The 20,305-nt window shown below is 37.4% G+C and overlaps 1 protein-coding gene across 1 annotated transcript; it reads left to right on the top strand.

The window, feature by feature from the left end:
* Positions 1-2,784: 2,784 nt before the first annotated feature.
* On the top strand, positions 2,785-19,366 carry LOC100369833 (protogenin-like). The gene is made up of 12 exons (XM_002738776.4): positions 2,785-3,027; positions 4,855-5,157; positions 6,464-6,608; positions 7,779-8,080; positions 8,325-8,483; positions 10,337-10,621; positions 11,607-11,747; positions 12,297-12,455; positions 12,814-13,116; positions 15,769-15,921; positions 16,848-17,009; positions 17,936-19,366. The coding sequence occupies exons 1-12, from the start codon at positions 2,949-2,951 to the stop codon at positions 18,226-18,228; spliced, it is 2,484 nt and encodes an 827-aa protein (XP_002738822.3). The 5' UTR covers positions 2,785-2,948; the 3' UTR covers positions 18,229-19,366.
* The last annotated feature ends 939 nt before the right edge of the window (positions 19,367-20,305 follow it).

Genomic DNA, 20,305 nt, shown 5'->3' with positions numbered 1-20,305 from the left:
TGACACATATGTAAACACTGAGTAAAAAAACATGTATAACGAACGACGCAAATGAGTTCGCGCGTCCGAGAAATATTATTATTTTAATTCTTATATAGCGCGTTACATAGAACATACATTCTCAATGCGCTTTACATAAAAATAGTTATAAAAAGTACATTATTTAGAAAAATAAGATTACATTAAAACCAGATAAAACACATCATTGTACTGATGTACTATGATAATGGTAAAGATGAGTTTTTAGTTGAGACTTGAAAGCAGACAAAGTGGGTGCAAGGCAAATATGTTTGTGAATATTCTGTATTAGCATACGCCAAACCATCTTTCGTTAATATTAATGAGTTGGCTCACCGTTGTCCAATCAGTAATCTTAGGATTTTGACTGAATGGGCAGTCCCCGCACTACGTCTGATATTCGAATATGATTGAAAGCATGCGTGCGCAGTTTGGATGCTGACAATGTTGAGCTTTTCCATATTTCGCAATTCCATATTTGAATTGAAATGAAGGCAGAAAGCCGGTATTTACAAATGCGTTCATGTAATACAGTACAGGTTTCTGCCACACATTGTACAATAATTCATTGAGAAAAGTTTCAATATTTTAAAAAGATTTAACATATTTGAATGAGTCATGTTTATTTTACTCTTATAGTCTCATCTCGGATGACGCACGGGTTCACTGTCTTCGTTCATGCGCAGTGGTTGGTAGTCATGAACCAGTGATCCCCACTTAGGATACAATATTGAATTTGTTCGCTGCTGTTGTTGTAATTGAATATGTACGCGTGTTTTTGTACTATGTGAAGCCAGCAGAAGCATGTACGTTTTTCATATAAGTCTAAATATTTATAAACTAAAACAGCGGCTATACTATTGACACAACTGTGCCATTCCTTTATTTTTATAAATATTTAAATATCAACGCCAGTCAATCAACGAGCGTATTGTCGAATGACGTCATTTAAAAATGTTTAATGTTATTCCACATGTCAATAAAAACGATAGTACATGACACGAGCACGGGTAGTCACGGTGGTGTAAGTTCTCAAAGATATTCATAAAGTCCTAAATGTGACTGATTTCAAATGACAACAGTTGGGTTGAAAAATAAACACGTGACATTGTCACAGTAAATCCCGTGCTAGTGATGATCCGCGCGAGACGATCGTTTACATGATATAAGCAAATGACTTCACAGTACGCTGGCCCAAATCGTTAATCAGGGTAAAATACTAGTAAAACTACGTTTTTTTCCTTCAAAATGTTGGTTTATTATCCCATTTTTATCTCCAATACGACCATTTATAACAATGACGGTTTTTAAAAAAAAATCGTAATACGTTGATAAAAACGAGCCACAATTCTTGTTGTTTATTATGACGAATTTTGAACTTATAATAACAAAAAAATAATTTCTTCGTTAGGTGATCATATTTTGTAGAACGTTATTTGGCGAGATTTCATTACGGGATCAGTTTGGTGCATTAGTGATTTTTTTGTTTGCTTCGGTTTGTTGACGGAAAAAAAGTTGTGTGTGTTCTGCAACAAATGGGGTTACGTAGACACCCCAGGGCGGCATATGGAATGTATCAGAAAAATATGCAGAATAACATCCAGTGAGATGGCGAAATCACAGCATGAAATAATTGATCAGACACATAGTTTTAAACCTCAGGGAGATCAGTTGCACGGAAGCGGCACATCAAATGCGATCAAATTATCAATTTATAACTGTACTTTATACACGACTGCAGAGACGCGATTCGGAGCATCTTTCGTCGATGACACCATAGGACATTGGAGGACATTGTCTTATTTTTCATCAATGTGGGCGTGCTTTTGGCGAACAGTGACCGCCTCTGTCAACAGTCACGCAGTATAGTCTGTGTTTAATAGGACGAAACGATTCAAACTTAAACATAGTAGAAGACTATTTTGAAAAAAAATAAATATCGTAGCCGCACTCATCCAGTTTGAATACTTAGATGGTCGAAGCATACATATACAAATAAGAACAGGATACGTCGAAAAAAAAAATGTTCAAAACAAGCTGCTCTCTGATTGGTCTGACTATTATGTATTATGGGTTGAACAGCCAATCAGGTACATTCTTGTATGTAGCTTAGCGTTGAATACTTTTTAATAATAGAAATGCATTTGAGGCAAATAACGACCCTGATATTATCCCATTCATTAAATGCCTTCAACACACATGTCACAACTTGTGAACTCGTGCATTCTGGGTATTCTGACGATGATTGAATTTTGTTGGATCAACCTGTTGCATGATCTCGTTATTTATTTGCATATATATCGTGGTTTAGCATAGAGATGCAGATGTCAACAACTTATTTGAACCTAAGTTAAAGTAAATTATGCCAACTTCACTTTTCACAAAATAAGCTTGCATAATTAATTCCATATTGTCGCCAATGGAAATCTATATATATTTAAGTCAAATATTTACGAAAAAATACATAAACAATTATTTGTAATCATACCAAATTATATAAATTAAAAGTTTTTTTTGACTGATTGCACAGTAGAGAAACCCCATCAAATATTATGGAACTTGTTTCATCAGAAATGGCGCAACAAATCAAAGTATTGTGACATTTAAACTAATACACAAGTAGAACCAACTAGGACCCCCCATAGAGATATTAGTTCCAGTGAGCGAACAGCAATGCTCACATACCTTTGTAATTCTCAAATGACTTTTACTGGCAAATACATGAATGGAATAAAAAAATGTACTATAATGCCCAGTAGTCGCGCGCCTTATATGTATTGGCATATTTCAAGCACAAGATTCAACAGTTGCGCAGTTGAAATGCGCAGTTGTAAATCAGAAGCATGCTAGTTGATGTCCTTGACATTTAATAGTAGATTGGTTAATGCCATCGACACTTGAACACTTACTTTAGAATTGTCTGGTTGGAAATGGCATACAGGACGTCAAAGCGCAGTTTTTATTTGGTGGTGTGTACACAACTGTTATTGGCAGTCACTTGCGTAAAAGGTAATTTTCAACTTATATTGTTTTCGTGAAAAAATCAAACAAGTCAAATACAGGAAACATAGGTCATTTTTTTATCTGATTCAATTTGAACTTTGAATCCGATAAGGTTGTTTCCATCGCGAACATTGTATATTAACGCTTTTATAATAAAAACGGCGACAACGGACCAACTAAAATTGCGATTCGTTATTTTTTAGCGTCAGTTATACATGGTCAGATCTTTCAAACATCTCTCTTAGTGAAATACGTTTTTTTTAATTGTCGTTGACACAGAGTTTGGAATTGAAACGTCGCCGTTCCACCACTTGTGTTTGTACTCTATATTAACATTCGTCAATTGTATCATTTTTATATTTTCTGGCGTACAAATCTGGTCAATTATAAAAAATATTCAGGCAGTGAACATTTCTCGATTTGTTTTTTTCTCCAAGAAAATTATGCTAATTTCACGTAATGTAAATGCTTTCCCTGCCGGAAATCTTTAATTCAGATTATGTACCAAAAAGCCGCACAATACACCGTTTTATTAAACCATTTCGGAACTTTAGAAAAGTAACATGACATTGGACAATGATGTGGAATGAAAAAAAAACAAAACATTTTTGTTTTTACTTCACCCCTTCTAGACGGTATATGTTTATTATGCCGACTAAATATAATGTCACGCTGACATATGGTATGTATCAGACAAGACTCGCAACGGCGGAATAACATTCGATGGGATGTCATCACTGGCGAAAACACAGCGTGCGATCAATGAACCGGCACATGGTTTAAAACATCAAAGATATCATTCGCTTCACAACGGTACATTGAATGGGATCGGATTATGGCGGGCAGACACCACAACCTAGCAATTACGGTATACGATTCCAACAATATAGCATGTCGGCTCGGATCTAGCCACCGGAAGGTATGCCGCCTTATTTTCCAATAAGGTTGGATAACTACTTAATTCGAAACTTGGTTCATAAGTCTCTTTATAGATTGTTCCAGATTAAATCGTCACAGTCGTCACATCGGTCGCATCATGTTTGCTATGGATCCCATGTGAAATACAAAAATCGATCGCACTGCACCAAAAAGTTTGGCGAGTTACAGAAACAGTAAAACTACATGAAATATTACGAAAAAGTCAGAAGAATGTACTCAGAACTAGAAGAAGAACTTAGTTGAACTTGGCAATTGAATTATCATTAGAACGCTCAACTTCTCATGCCAACGTTGTGCACGTATGTAGACAAGATTCGCCGGATTTTTACATAGCGACTAGTTTTAGACAGCAGCTAAAATTCTTGTATGCATTGTGTGGCAAGCTAATTGCACAACCACGACCTAACAAGTTATGTGTGGGACTTGGCCATAGTGCGTAATTATGACGATAAAGTACTATACATTGAGTCTAAAATTACTACGTGTAGCACGCAGTATTTACGATTTATGTCGAAACAAACCGAAGAACAGTGACAGTAGAATCCGTACATGCGCAGTTCAGATGACAGTTCCCTGAATTAAATCTTGATAACCCCGATTTCTTTTAATTTAGCTGATTTTCTCGGTCCCATAGATTATCCTCGACTGTCTGGACCACCACTACCACCACGGTACCCCTACTATATATGAAGTACCACGTTCGTCTCGCAGTGTGATTTAATAGTAATCAACTTCAGTGCTCGCCCCGGCAACAATAGTGAAATATCTACTAGTCTTTCCATAGGATGTTCTAGTTAAATTATTCTATTTGTCGCCCTGATTGTCTGTAAGTGTCCGGAAAACTAGAACTATACCTAGCATAAATAACACATTGTGTCTTTTTTTTTCTCACAGGCACGTCTGACATGAGTGAACTCCACTTCGTAGTGGAACCTGGCAATATTGTTGTTGAAACCGGTCTCCCGTTCACTTGGGACTGCGCAGCTGGAGGCGAAGATCCTGTCACGATCACTTGGAAGAAAGATGATATAATAATTAACAATGACGAACACGTGCGTATTCTTGCGAATGGGTCACTATATTTTGACGCGACAAAGGAATCGGAATTGTCCGAAAGATTCTACGAAGGCACATATACTTGTCTTGCGACTAACAGCTATGGAACCATATTCACGTTTGGGAATATACAACTCGCCAGTAGGTACCATTATGACAAATATTACAATGTTAGTAATTAGAGTATTATTAGAGTACTGTCATGAATTTGTTTTCGCGTATCTGTTGACCGACTTAATTAGCTGATTATTAGCGAATTGCTGTGTTATGTCTGTCATCGTTTAGGTCTATTTGAAGTTTTGGACGGAACTTGGCTCAGTGATTTGGAACTAATTACGAGATATCCGTCGCGATTCTGACAGTTGGTATTCATAGTTATTAATGTAGTGAACGATTAATCAAAAGATATGACGTATTCAGTACTTAGTTTGATTGGCTTTATGATTGAAGGTTACGCCCTAGAGTCTTTTTACTGTTTTGTAATTGGTTAGAGTTTTGAAAATGAATAAAGAGAGTTTGAGTTGGTCTTGGCGAATACTCCACGACAGACGCAGTCGAGTCGAGTCGAGAGTCCAAGAGAGTCCTGGGGCGAGCCTTGAGGCAGTCCAGTCTTGGGCGAGTCTTGGGTCAGCCTTGGATAGTCTTGGGGACTTTTCCCCAGGGCGCTGTGTCTGATAGAGTGCTCGATTGACCGACTAAGACGAGAGCTGAAACGTATTTCGTTGTGTGTGTCTTATTTGACTGTAAAGTATAAGTGACTTTCCCGATCCCGTACCTCAAGGGGACGAGATAGAGAGACGAGACGAGTTTCCCCCCTGACAGTGTGGAGACCCCGAGAGAGAGAGATTTATCCCCTGATAGTACACATTAAATCCGTCGCTGTGTGAAATTATTTAAATTTCCAGACCTCTACTTTGAAGATAAAATACGGAGAAGACAGTGGAATTTGAATATTGTTGTTTGATACTGTATGTTGGTGGACACATTTGATTAAGATTTATAATAATATAAACAATGCAGAATAAAACTAAATGTTCATTCAATGTATAGACACTTGTTTTCTAATTTGCATATTCTCTGATTTATTTGGTTCTGCATATGCATAAAATTGCCAATTTTCATTACGTGTTCTCGTTAATTTTGTGTTTTTAGTATATTGTATTTTTCTGTGTGTTATACCGCTTATATTAAAACTCGATTTAACAATCTTTATTATATTTTTCAGTGTCAGTGTTTAGACAATATTACAAAAAACGTTAGAACAAGTGTACGACATTTTTTTCTGCTTCAGACAAAATGTTCTTAATTTCGTTATAGCCTTTCAAAATTTCGAGATTGAACGTCAACATTTCTAGACTGTCGAAATTGGGGCTTCGAATTATATATTTTGTTTACTAGTATTCAGTTTCCATGCTAAACGTAATTACTGTTTCTTGGTGTTTTGAAGCACTGTCAAGGCCAATACTGAGACCAAGATCTCGCGTTGTTCTCGCGGGAAGACCTGTGCGACTGAGATGCTTAGTGCAAGAATCGATTCCCGAACATACAATCTTTTGGCAGAAAAATGGTGTCGACCTACCTAAGAGCTACAGGTAATATATTTTCATTCAATTGCAGAGGAACATAGACTCTTAATCTAAACACAATTTTAGAAATAGCACTGAAAATAAGTATGTCATGCATTTGCTGTGCTCAAATCGCCAGGGTCGTCGCAATGCGTTCAACTTTTCCAACATTTCTTTGGATTCCTTCTCATCCTATTATTTCACAGCACAAAGCAAACAAGGTATGATGACGGTCTGGATAGTATGCTGCCCTCTGGTGAACAGAGTCGCCTTTGCTCTATATTTCGTTTTTTTTTCTTTGACAAAGTTTTCCGATTAAAAAATCGTGTATCCTTAATCTGACAGTTTGTCCGAGTCTTACGAATATACCGGTATTGTTATTCTTCATGCATAACTGAACTAGCAATATTATCGGTAAACATGCAGTTTCCCAAATATTACATTACGCTAAGATTACATTACGAGCAAATTAACGCGATATGGGTACCAGGCGGAATTGACACGTCGACTGCCTCCACCATTGTGACGTAGGAGAGGAACATAGCAAACGCAAAACATATTATATGATACAGTATTACCGATCAACCTGATTCAGTATCAATAACATAGTTTTGAGCCAAATTACCTGTTAAACACAAATAAACCAAATTATTATCTCGCAAGTAGGAGACACTCCATGTTAATGAAAAAACTGGTCACATGATCGTTTGATAATTATCCATATACCCACGATATTTTTTCTTAGGTCGAAGTCAGTATACACGAGTGATTACCACCAGAGTGTTTGTATCAATCCGCGCCGCAAGCGAAGATTGATGCTACCCTGGCGATAATCGCGAGTGTCTGTTGACGTCAACCTAAGAGAAAATATCGTAGGATTACTAGTATGTATTTATCAAATGCATATTTCCACAGTATTAAACAGTGTATGTTGACAGCGGCAAAAATGTACAGTACGTCATAGGAAGTACTAGTATATTTTCAACCCCGACCCAAATAGAGGACAGAATCTGCCAATACATGAAAAGCTGTTCATACCCTTGTCTAGTCACATGCAACGTAACACAAACCCAAAATAACAAGATTGTCGATTCTCACAGGAACCATACTCATTTCCATTAAACCCTAACAAGTTTTCCAAACAACTTATCATACACACGCAATAATGTCATAATTCCATCGATAACATGTCTTCAGATACGTGGTCCTGCCACAGGGAGTTCTTCAAATTATCAATTTTCAACCAAGCGACGTAGGAGAGTATTCTTGTATAGCTGAAAATACTTTCTTCAGAAAAATGAGTTCCACCGCGACTTTTAGTATCCATAACCGAGAGGAATCCGCGTCTAAAGACGAGAGCTGTCCAGACAACAGAACGCCCAAGATACTGTCCGCACCAAATAGCATTGTTTCGTTATCTGGAACCAGTGTAACATTGGAGTGCCTTGTTGACAGTTGCTCAACAGACGAAGCAGTGCCGTTCGTCACCTGGTACAAAGGTCTGTATTTTTATATTAATACATATGGTTTATTACTAGTAAATCGAATAATGTAATAATAATCATAATTTAACCATATATATATATGCATAACCATATATGCTCTCACAGCGTTACAAACAGGATTGCACTCTGCCCAATTGCCAGACTCGCGAAAGTATGTTTTATGTTCTGTTTTAAATACGTGTTGACATCTGGTATACCAAATTGTATGTTTTCATATCACCTTCTTTTTTATTCATAGGCGGACTTCCGTTATCATCAAATAAATTTGTACCACACGGCGAGACAAATCTAAAGTTAGAAGAATTAAACATTGCAATGGCTGGTGTGTATAAGTGTGAGGTGACCATCCCGTCAATGGATATCAATCTTTTTGCTGTAATAAATCTGGATATTCTTGGTAAGACGACATCTAGCCAATGTTATTTACCACAAAACAATACGCGATGAACTACGGGAACACCGCGTTCCTTTAAGTCACGTCCTCCCAGCAACGAGGAGCTTCATCCCCAGCGTCGATTTAGGTCGCCCGTCATTAGCGTTGATAACTTTTATATGACAAACGGCAGCTTAATCAGACAGTAGGTTATTTCAACGGCATACCTTACTACCATCTACTTATTTTTGTGTAACAGAAAGTCTTCGTCGCTAGCAGGCTGACGTGTCCTTCCTAATTATTAATCCGTGCTGTGTAATTGAGGAGGTCTGAATTGAGGTCTCATATCAAAATTAGCCTAACAGCATTAAATGTTTTTTTTTCACCGCGTTTTATCTGAACCGCGATGTGTCAGGGCGTACGTAAATTACGTCAGCTCGTGGTTAGACTCATGTATGAAGTTTTGATTTTTGACAAGTACCTGTAGATCCGGGCAACTCTCGCTTAGACACTTCTGTAATTTTTGCATTCTCCGTCGCAGAGACTATTGGTCTTTTATCACTAAGCTAGGTAGTCGCGAGGGAACGTCCCACTAGTCTCTGCCACAGGCTAATTTAAATATTAATGACCGGACCTACATTTTGCTTTGTCCTGAGTGCGTTTGCGTCGCTTCGTAGGGTGCCTCAAACGACGTGGCAGAAAGTAGATGTATTGGTCCGTTGCTATGCGAGCGAAAATCGTATAAAATGTATAAAATTTATTTTGAAATCACGCCCACTGGCATTTTATGTTTGAGAAAATTACCTAAACACGTTTGTACTTATCATCGATTTCCTAGTTCGCTATCTTTTTCCTAACATCGCCCAGTTGTGACGTCATATAGCAGGCGAACGAAAACTGGGCAGGCGCGAGGCGCCCGCGTCACCCCGAGGCAACGACGCGAACGCACAGACGATTTGAACTGACGATTCACATCTACGTCTCCTACCGCACGATCTACTTTTTCATTATTTTATCATTTTGAAAAGATTTTAGCACTGAATGTAAACATATTTGACATATTTATTTTAAATAACACCCATTTTTTTCAACTGAAGCTTAGGATATCAGAAACAAATGAATTAAAAAAAACGCGGAATACCAACAATTTTGGTGTAAAATGTCGCCTGTGGCAGAGTCTAGTTGCAGCTCTCTGTGGCCCCCTAGGTCAAGAAGACTCTGCAAGGGAGAGTGTGATTTTTGTTGACATCCTTTTTTGTAGGCATTTGAAATGACGAGCATCTGTTTACCTACATGTGGTTTCTTTTTTCGGAGAAATTCACCCAAACGCTAACATTTTCGTTTATAGAAATGTAATTATTGGTATGAGCTTTTTCATGTATCTGAGCAGGAAAATACCGTGATCATGTAGATGGCAACACGAGAGGCTGACTGCACTAAAACTGTTTTACGAAGCGCCTGACAGTTTTCACAGTGTGCCCTTCTAGCAAAGATTTAAATTTACAGTTTGTAACGCATTCTGCAAATGCTACAAATGTGCATTTCGTGTCATCTATAGTTCATCTTTACTTCTGAATTAATCGCAATGTGCCCCGTGTTGTATATTTAAAGTAATGATTTTCCTAACATCATCGTTCCTGGACCTAAGTTTATAATATGTTTATGCAATAGCTCATTAATTTATCAATCTCTTACCAAGACCATTTTGGTGTGTTTGTTTTCGTATATGCATATACGATTTTTGTTCTCTGTGATGTGAGGTGTTTCGTATTTGTTTGGCATGTATTGTTTGGCGTTACTTAGCAACATGCAACGTGGTGGGCAAGGTGATTAGTGTTACATGCCTTTGTATCTGATCTGTCAACTCTCTACCACAGTACCGCCAGAATTCCTGAGTGTGCCTGAATCACAAATCATTCCGCTCCAAACGACGGCAAGATTTACATGCGTGGTATATGGTGTGCCGGAGCCTGAGATAACATGGTACTACAACGGTGAAGCTATCCGATACAGCGGCCGCTTTTTCATGCCGACGAATAGAGACTTGGTTATTAGCAATGTACGCAAGAACCCAAAGGAGTCAGACGAGGGCGTCTACCAATGTGTGGCCGAAAATAGCAGTGGACGGATAACAGCTGTTGCTTTATTGACGATAGAGATTTGTAAGTTTAGTTTAGTTGTTCATATGGAACACATAACACCACTGACAAGAAATTCTACCTAATAAGTTGCACACGGCACGTAACGTGTTTGCGCAGCGTTTGGTGTCTTGACATGGTTCAGAAAGTCCCCCGTCGTTGTGGATTGTCATTTACGTATGCTCTCACTCAGGTTTGAAAAGGAAATTTTGAAATTATCAAGAGTCTTTTTCGGGCAAGTTTGACGTTATATCTACATTTTAACAAATTAGTGACAGAATTCAAATTTGGACGAAAGTTATTAAATATTGACGATACCGTCGGTGACAGTAGTATCAGGAAAATGGGTATCTTAAAGCGCGGTGGTCGCCGCGCAGCGCGTGTTCGAATTTCATGTAAATAAACAATGTATTTCACACGCGTTGTATACGTCGCTTTGAGTCCCTTATCGAATGAGACGTGGCGCGACGACTACCGCCCTTCAAATTGGAAGTTGAGTGGTTCCAAGACGTAGGTGTGAGCATGGAACTATAGTTCCATGGTGTGAGCGTTGCCAGCCGAGACTGCTTATTGTTTTAACAAGCGTGTAACGCATTACTGAAAAAATATGTTATTTTAGCTAACATGTTATTTTAGCTAACATGTTATTTTAGCTAATTTGTAAATTAGCTACTTCAAAATGTCGCTAATTCAAAATAAACCATTTTCCTGCAATGATACGTTTGATACTTTAGCTAAATTAATATTCATGCATTTATTGGATATTTTAATGAATATTCACGAAGCGTGTATATTAGTCAAAGATTAGAACACTATACGTAAGACGACGAACTACGTATAATATATATTCGATAGTGTATAATATTGTTGTCAACATTTGGGAATGATATTTTTATCAAAAGTTGACAATATACGGACCATATCAGATGTTAGTATTCAATCTGACAGATTAACGGATGAAACGGACGACGATGTGAGCATTAATTAATACAAATATGTTTCCTTTTAGCCGTTAAAAACCCAAACGAACCGGTAATTGTGTTTGCGGCGCCTGTGACTACTTCATCAATCGCTCTGGAATGGGAAGCACCGCGTAATATAGATGGAGAACAACTTATAGCCTACAGTGTATACTACCAGCCAATATACGGTAAATATCGATTCTCTATAATTCATAGAAATTGATTTTATGCCAATATATACCACTTTTTGACCACAATTAAGTTCAGTAGATGCTTTCGGGGTTCTCTAGTCTGGGTACTATATCGCTTCGCTTTTTACCAAAACTCTCACGCTAGTCAGGTCGTCCTTCAAAGATTCTACTCATTAAGCATATAAATTTATTTGCAATGTCATGAAGAATGGGCGGTTGCACTTTCGTCGCTGTGGCAACTATAAGTTGATATAGCGAATGTCTTTGATATGTTCATGTTCGAACTCACCACAAGTGTTCATTTTGTAATCTTCCCACGCAGGGTTTTCAAAATGCAATTATATATAATATAATTTATACGTGCTAGAATGTAACTCATATTCTCAATGTCGTTTTTGCGAGTGTGCAAAAAAAAAACACGAATCTCTGTAAACCACACCACATACCGTATACAGTGGTTGGAGTATGGTCAAGCAATACGAATCTGCTTCCTTATATACGTACTATAGACCGACAGACGTTCAAATGTGTTTCATATGCCTGTAGGTGGACGGACTGGTGTCAAAGTGGTTTCCAGTGACGTCACATCGTGTGTCGTACATAGTTTGCTACCTCACACTAACTACATACTAGAGGTAGTGGCCTTTTCAGGAGTAGCAGCAAGCCATACTTCAGATTCCGTGACAGTGACAACAACCATTTTGGGTGAGTGATTTGATCCCCTGTATACTGTATATCTATGGTGATATTAGTGGTATCTATGGTGATACTAACGATTAAATAAACAATAAAACATAAGTTTGAGAATTTTCAATATTTTTGATCAACATTTTTGACGCCACACTAAAAGAAAAGAAAAAACACACACACGTTACACTAATAACTACACTGTTGCGCATGTCTTTTCGATTTTCAATACGTACCAGTGAATCAAATTGACTACGTAATCTCGTCAAGTATTGTTGCCTATGTGTGGTTTCTATGCCAACGGCATTCACGGCCAGGTACATTGATATATGGCTTGGACTTCTGAACATGTATCATCTATGGGTTGATTTTACAGCACCAAACGAGACTCCCACCTTCAATCTACTCGCCATCGACAGTTCCAGTATTGAGATCACATGGGACGTACTGGCGCAAAATAACGGCATGATCAACCGATACAATATTTATTATCGCAAAAAGACTGCGGACAGTTGTTCAAATATCGTGGCAGTCACTACAAATGGCACAACATACGAGTACACAGCGGAGGACCTGGATCCTGATTGTGTGTATGAAGTACAAATGGCTGCTTCAACTTCAGCAGGAGAAGGTCCAAAATCTGCATGGACCTCAATAAAAACACTGAACCACCAATCAGGTGAGTAATTTGAAACATAATAGGGTTAGGGTAGTTCCATATGTGGCGTCACATCCAGCACGGAGAATGCAAAAAAACTATATATCAGATGAGACCTATTACGGCCTTAGATTTTGTGAGAAAATTCCCACTCTGTGTTGATACTCTCGGGGTTCTCAACTTTATATTGATTATCCGCATTTAAGAATTTAATTGAGTACCTACCCCCTGCACGGAAGTGTCACGGTGATTTGTCTGATAGATTCCGGAAATCCCAACTGGTAATTAATATCTGGTTATTTAAAGCTGTGTAATGAACTCACTCAGGATTATAAATTAAATTTTTCAAACGTGGGGGGTCTTTATTTGACGGTGGTCTTAACTAGAACATTTGTGGTCCAATTACAGTATTGTTAATCTACCATAACTGGTCGTTTAGGGGAATAGGTATTCATATCTGATGTCTAACAATTTTAAAATCTAGCGTTTGAGTAAAAAACAAACATCTTCAAGTACAGTAGTTGGTATCCTATCATCTATCAAGGTAGTTTATATCACAGTCAATTATATTGTAGTAGGGTACGCCCGTGCCAAACGAGTTGGATTATTAATGAGTTGATTGAGTTCTTTTTCTCTTTGGATTTGAGACTTATAATGAAGAAGTGTACTGTTTTTTTTTTGTTTTTGTTTTTTGTAATTTGAATCAATATCCACTCCAGTTAAAAGGAAATCGGGAAGTATTTATTTTTAATGATACAAATTTGTCCGTGTGTATGTCTCTGTCAAATGTAGTTCCTTTGATATCTCAATGGCTTGATTAAAATGACACTTGGGACACACATACCACTGTTTGGTATATGTCATGCACATCAGACCTGAATACTTCCGTGCTGTGTATTGTAACAACGGTTTGCTTGAATGGGTTGAAACTTAGTAGATGCATATCACCCGTACAGTTGATAATAGTTTCTAATTATTCTGTATCCATTTTGTATCCATTTATCATCTATCTAGTTGAATATCTGACCCTAGTTTTGAATTAATCTGTGCATATTAATTAGCTTATTAGTATACTATTTAACTGTTGCGGGTGTTTACTCTTTTCCTAACAATCACATGGCGTGAATCTTTGTATCCATATACTTTTTAGCTTTGTCGAGCGGAGCTCATCATCTGAGTGATTGTCCGTCGGCGACCGTCGTTGTCTGTCGTCCGGTGTCCGTCGTCGTCCGTCGTCCGTGTCAACTTTTTAATTTTTCGAGTTCTTGTTGAAAACCGCAAGTCCGATTGCCTTGAATTATACATATAGGTACCTCACGTAGACCTCTCTCAGATTGTTCATTTCGTAATGATATCTTCAATAATCTATTTCTGATGAATATTTTGATCATTTTTGGTAAAAAGTTATATTTTCCAATTCTTGTTGAAAACAGCAAGTCCGATTACTTTGATACTATACATATAGGTACTTCGGGTATACCTCTCAGATTTGTTTATTTTCTAATGATATCTTTATATCTTTAATGAATGTGCATTGCTGACAGGGGAGCTATCTCAGCGGACATGCTGCTTGTTGTCTTGTTGAATGCCTAACTCTAGCTTGGAATTAATCTGTGAATATTACTTATTTATTAGCATACTATTTAACTGTTTCGAGATGTTTACTCTGTATCTTAGCAATCAAATGGCTTGAAACTTTGTATCCATATACTATGTGTCTAGTTGAATATCTGACCCAAGTTTAGAATCAATCTGTGCATATTAATTGTCATTAGCATACTATTAACTTGTTCAGGTTGTTTTCTTTATCTTAGCAATCAAAGTTTGAAACTTTGTTGTTGAATGCCTGACCCTAGTTAATTAATTATTTAATTACCTAATTTGCATCATTAATTGCATGTTCTTCTTATAACTTTGTAACATTTTACTCAAGTCGATTGAAACTAGCTGCTGGTGTCGACGATTATGTAATATTCTAAGATTGTGCATGCATACTAATGAATTGTTTTCATCGTGTTTGTTTCATTATAACGGATATGTTGAAGCTAAGTATACGAATGCTGTTTATAAATGACTGGTAACAGTTTATAATAGTCAGTGCAGTTTAATTCACTGATACTGTAAATTAAGTACATGGAACTTTTTTCATCTTTTTCTGTCTGTGTCATACCAATCCTCGGGGCGGAGCTACGTCACAAGACGTTCCACGTTGCTAAGACGCGCACCACTGTATCAAGTATTTCTGTGGACTCTGTGCGCGCTGCAGTGGAACTCTGGTCGAGCCGGTGAAAATTCGAGAAAACAACACAAACTCAACTTTGAAGTAATCCTGAAGAACCAAATTTATATATGTTACACACACAGGGATAGTCTTGTTACACTGTTCAGGGGAGTCTCAACAACCATCCCAAAGTATCGTTTTCTGCGAGTTTCTTGCCTTTGTTTTCATCGCGATGGTTGCCCCGAGGATACAAGAAAAACACTTTTTTTTTACTTATAATTGTCGCATATTATGAGTAGGCTTCTATCTTAACAACTAAAATGGCATAGAAGAGAACCATTGTAGTCAGCCAACTATGACTTATTAACACATTTAAATAAAGGGTTTCAAGGCGATCGACGGCAATTACTGTGAGAGTCCACAACAATAACTCCAATATTTGTGTCTTTCAGCTACAATGCAAAGTAATTTCCCAAGTCCTCCTCGAAATCTTACGGCCTTCGCTGTGTCTTCTGAGTCTATTGCACTGTGGTGGGAGGCGCCGCTGCTCAGGAATACTATCGATGACATCATATCGTACTATGTACATTACCAAGTCAACCCAGGTAATATATCAAGTTACCCCGGGTAATGTTTTCAATTATATTCGTCGTGATACCAGTTATTTGATCCTTTCAAATTATTGTCGGGATTATAACATTGTGAATTGTTTTAGTTTGACAGTGTGGCACAATTCGGGCATCTTTTATTTTGCAGCCTTTTTTTCTCATTGAAAAATCAATTTTACGGCCTACATGTTGTATATTTTTCCTGGTGGCACTGTATTTTAAGATTCTAAATTAATTTTTGAACAAAACCATTATCATTTAAATATATAAAATTACTTCTGGCTATCAAAATCAACATTTCAATAAATCTAGAAATACTCCAAATATTATATTTGTCTTTATTTGTCAGTAATAATCACTCAAAGTATCGATTTCAGAATAACTAAACTGATTTGGTCATCGAAATCTTGAATTTTGTTATTCCAATGTTTGCAATATCTGAACACATTATATTAGCGATTGTGTGTAAAAAAAATAGCAAACAAGTCGAAGGCAATGTTGAATTATATTATTTTCGAGTTTCTTCATTAACGGGGGTCAGAAAAGTAACGTCTTTCATATCGGAATGTGCACAATGAAGATGACATGTGGACATGGAGAAGAACGCCGGGAAATAAATTTTAACAAAAATATCACACGAAGTCATGGGTCTCATCCTGAAACTGTTTTGTATGTAGATACCTTGGATGGATTTCTGCCAGATTTGTTCATTTCGTGACGATGTCTTTAATTGGCTATTTTTGGCGATTATTTTTGTCATTTTTAGTAGAAAATGCAATTTTTGGCCTCTGCGAGCTCAACTGCTTTGATACTCAGTATGCAGGTCCCTTGGCGGAACTCATGTCATATTTGTTCATTTCGTGACGATATCTTCAATTCGTGGTTCCAATACCCAATATTTACATATGCATTTATCTCGACAGATGGTGCCGAACACACTATCACCGTCGACAGTGACGTAGACAGCTACGTGGTCAGGGACTTATTACCCTTGACAAACTACACGTTCTATGTAGAGGCGTATACCAGTCATGGAGTCAGTGAGCCATCAGACACCATCTACGAAGTCACCATCATGGATGCCGGTAAATTACATAAAACAAAAGTTGGCTTAGAAATTCTTATATGTTGGAAGTTGAGACTCTGCCGCTAACTGTCGATTCTATGGTAAAATGTAAACAAAGCTTGATTTCAAGCGCGGGCCACTCCAAATTTCAACATTTTAAACACCGACGTTTGGTTATAGTGCTATGGCTAAATAAGAACATTTGTTGGCTCGTATTACAATGCTTTTCAGTAATAGTAAGTCGGTATAGACTTTTTTATTTGTTTGTGTTTCATTTTTTTTTCTAGCATATAAGAACTATATTTGCAGATATGACTGACACATTTCATGTTTTAAGTTGTAAACATTTTACCCAGTTTTGAATTTCTATAAAATTATATTCAAAGCCCGCCACAATTTTGTGACCTTTTCTCAAATATTTTCTCATACAATAATGGGTCGGACAGTAACAAATTGGGTAGGTCGGCCATTTGTTTGTATGCGTGATATTTCGATAGCGGCCGCGATTTATGAGTTCAAACGGAAAGGTAACAGAGTCAACTCATTTAAACAAAACAGATACAGGTACCATGCCAACACGCCTCGAAAATATTGATAATTGAACTTTGCTAGATCAAAAAATCATCGGGAGAGAACTGTTGCCAACTTAGTATTCCATGTCTCAGAATTCTATTTAAAATGAAGTTGGTATGAACAGGAATAAACCTTCACCCAGTGAGGTATACTACTCGATATTGCACGCTTTGAAATGAGTTCCGCCTCGTGACAGTTTACAAACTTTATATGAATGCAATTCGCAGTGTAGCAGTTCACTGTCCACAGTGCCAAGAGCCTAATCATGGGTTTGGGGGAAACACGTCGCGTGCGGTGAACAGCAGACCACATCAGCAATGGTTTATAGCTCTAAAATAACATGTTAACACATGCACATTTGTTTGTTTACAGATGAGAATACAGCTCCTAATTTCACAGTGCAAAGCTATAGTCCACGCAGTGCTTTAGTCGAGTGGGATCTGGTCCAGTTCGATGAGTGCAAAAATATCACGGAGAAAGGAGTCCGCGTTTACTATCGGAAAATCGGAGAGAATACAACTAGCTACATCGACGTCGAAGGAAGTCACCAAAGCCATTTTTTTACTGATCTAGAAGCAGGGGCTACCTACGAAGTCGAATTGTCGGTCTCGGACTGTGAAGGCCAGGAGAGTATTTCGCTGACAAAACATGTTCTTATACAGTGAACATTGATGGGGCTGCTAAAAACCCAGGAATTAAGCGAAGTTCGTTACAAACATCTAACTTAATTCCTTGTCCCACTGTCTGGTATGTGATTATATTGTACATAAAGAACATATTCATTTTAAATATATAGCCATTGTTACATGTAACAAAATACACACTTCTGAAGTATGTTTGTAGTCATTTTGGCGTACCTTTTTTTTTATTAGGCAAGCATTTTTATACGAGTCGAAATAATTGTATATATTATTCACTTATTTAACGTCTGTCAGTGAAAATTAATGGCGTAATCCCAGTACATAATTAATAACAGTCCCAACCAGTTCTACGTGAGAGAATATAGAGTTTAACCATATTTATATTATGTATGCATGCCATATTATTATCATTATTATAATTGGCAATATTGGTCACCAGTTGTTGAATGTTGTAGAATTTAGCAGACATCGATCACAGAGTTAGCAAATACGTTTTTCTTGAAAATGTGTGTGTTGTGATATAAACGAGGCTAGGATGGTACAGACTCCATTAGCCACAAAGAGATTAGGAATGATTGTAAATATGTTTTCTCAATTTAATAGGCGTCGATTTCGTCCGGTACTCAATGCAACCATTGTCCAGATAATAACAATCAAAGCCGTAGATATCACAAAACGCGTTACCCAATCTAAAACGTGTTTTTTGTGTGTATTTGCCCCAAATTGTCAAGTAATCACTCATTATTGATGTATATCTGGGATCAATATGTTAAAATCCATCGTTAACAGTGAACGGATTACGATTTACCGTTTCAAAACGGTTTGTTTTGAACATTACAAATTCTACTAATTGTAGTTCAGTGGAGTACAGAAACTAATTGAGTGACTTACACTGAGATAAGAAATAATTTTCATTCAATAAATGTATTGACTTTACAATGCCTTGTGACACTCCGATTAGTAGTAATAGTAATCCTATTAAATTTACAAAGAAGGTTTTTCTTCCTGCCAGCTTTTTGTGTCACAAATTATTGTGAAAACCAAATGTGTATTAAACACGTTTATATTTATTCATTGTGTGTAAATTATTAGTTGAGATAAAATGTGTTTTCCTCCACGTTTTATAAAAAGAAATGTTACTAATAAAATGTCCTTCCAAATTGAGATTGATGTCGTTTTAGATACACTATTTTGTTGCGCCCCCCTCGCGAAGAAGCGTTTCCGTGACGTCAAAATGACGTAGATGTGGTTCAAATAGAACATGCTGCTTGGATGTGTAGTCTCCCGCCATTTAAAATACATTTTTTTTCATATACTGACGACTGCAGGACGACATGAAAGACTGTTTTTTTCATTCGTTTCGTCGCTAGGGGCGCAACATAAAAATAATAATCTCAGCTCTCGCTTTTATTCATAAATTTGAAGTAGGGGAGTCGTCACCTGCGCATGCGTCAGATGGCCATAGCGTGTCATTGTTTACAAATAAACGCGTACCCATGAGCCTTTGCGTTTTTAGCTTGTGTTGTTATCGTCGACTGGGACTCAATTCCCCTGCGCGCGTGCGCAGGTGACGACCCTCCCGCTTTAATGTAGTTGACTGCCTATTTTAGCTCGTCAATTATGTTAAAATAATGCATCCATTACCAACACATATCACAAGTACCACGAGTATTATCCATAAATACAGTCACACATTTTACAAGATGGCCGCTCATGCAGTCCTGCAGCCTTTATTTAAACAATAATAAACGACCCGCCAACCCATAATGGGCGAAAGCTCACTTTGTATATATATATTTCATATATGGAGCACAAAGTGTGCTTGTCGGGGAGTTCATTATTGTTATTATTTTGTAGCGTTGTCATTACCAGTGGATTTGCTGCCTCTAAAAAGCGGAAAAAAATTGCGAAAAATCTACAGTGAACGGAATAGTTTCAAAGTCACTGGCCCGTGAATCTGAATAATTTAAAATGTCTTTCTGGAAATTGTTTCCACAATCTCATATGGCAAACTAAGAAAGAAACTAGTTTTAATCCATCAAATATAATTGTATTGAACTCATTTACATTGCGAGTGAATGAGTGACTGATGTGTGATGTG

Source organism: Saccoglossus kowalevskii, chromosome 21 (assembly GCF_978046115.1).
Source record: "Saccoglossus kowalevskii chromosome 21, keSacKowa6.1, whole genome shotgun sequence".
Classification (NCBI taxonomy): Eukaryota; Metazoa; Hemichordata; class Enteropneusta; family Harrimaniidae; genus Saccoglossus; species Saccoglossus kowalevskii.
The sequence above is the reverse complement of the archived record's forward strand: the minus strand, read 5'-3'. Positions and strand labels throughout refer to the sequence as shown.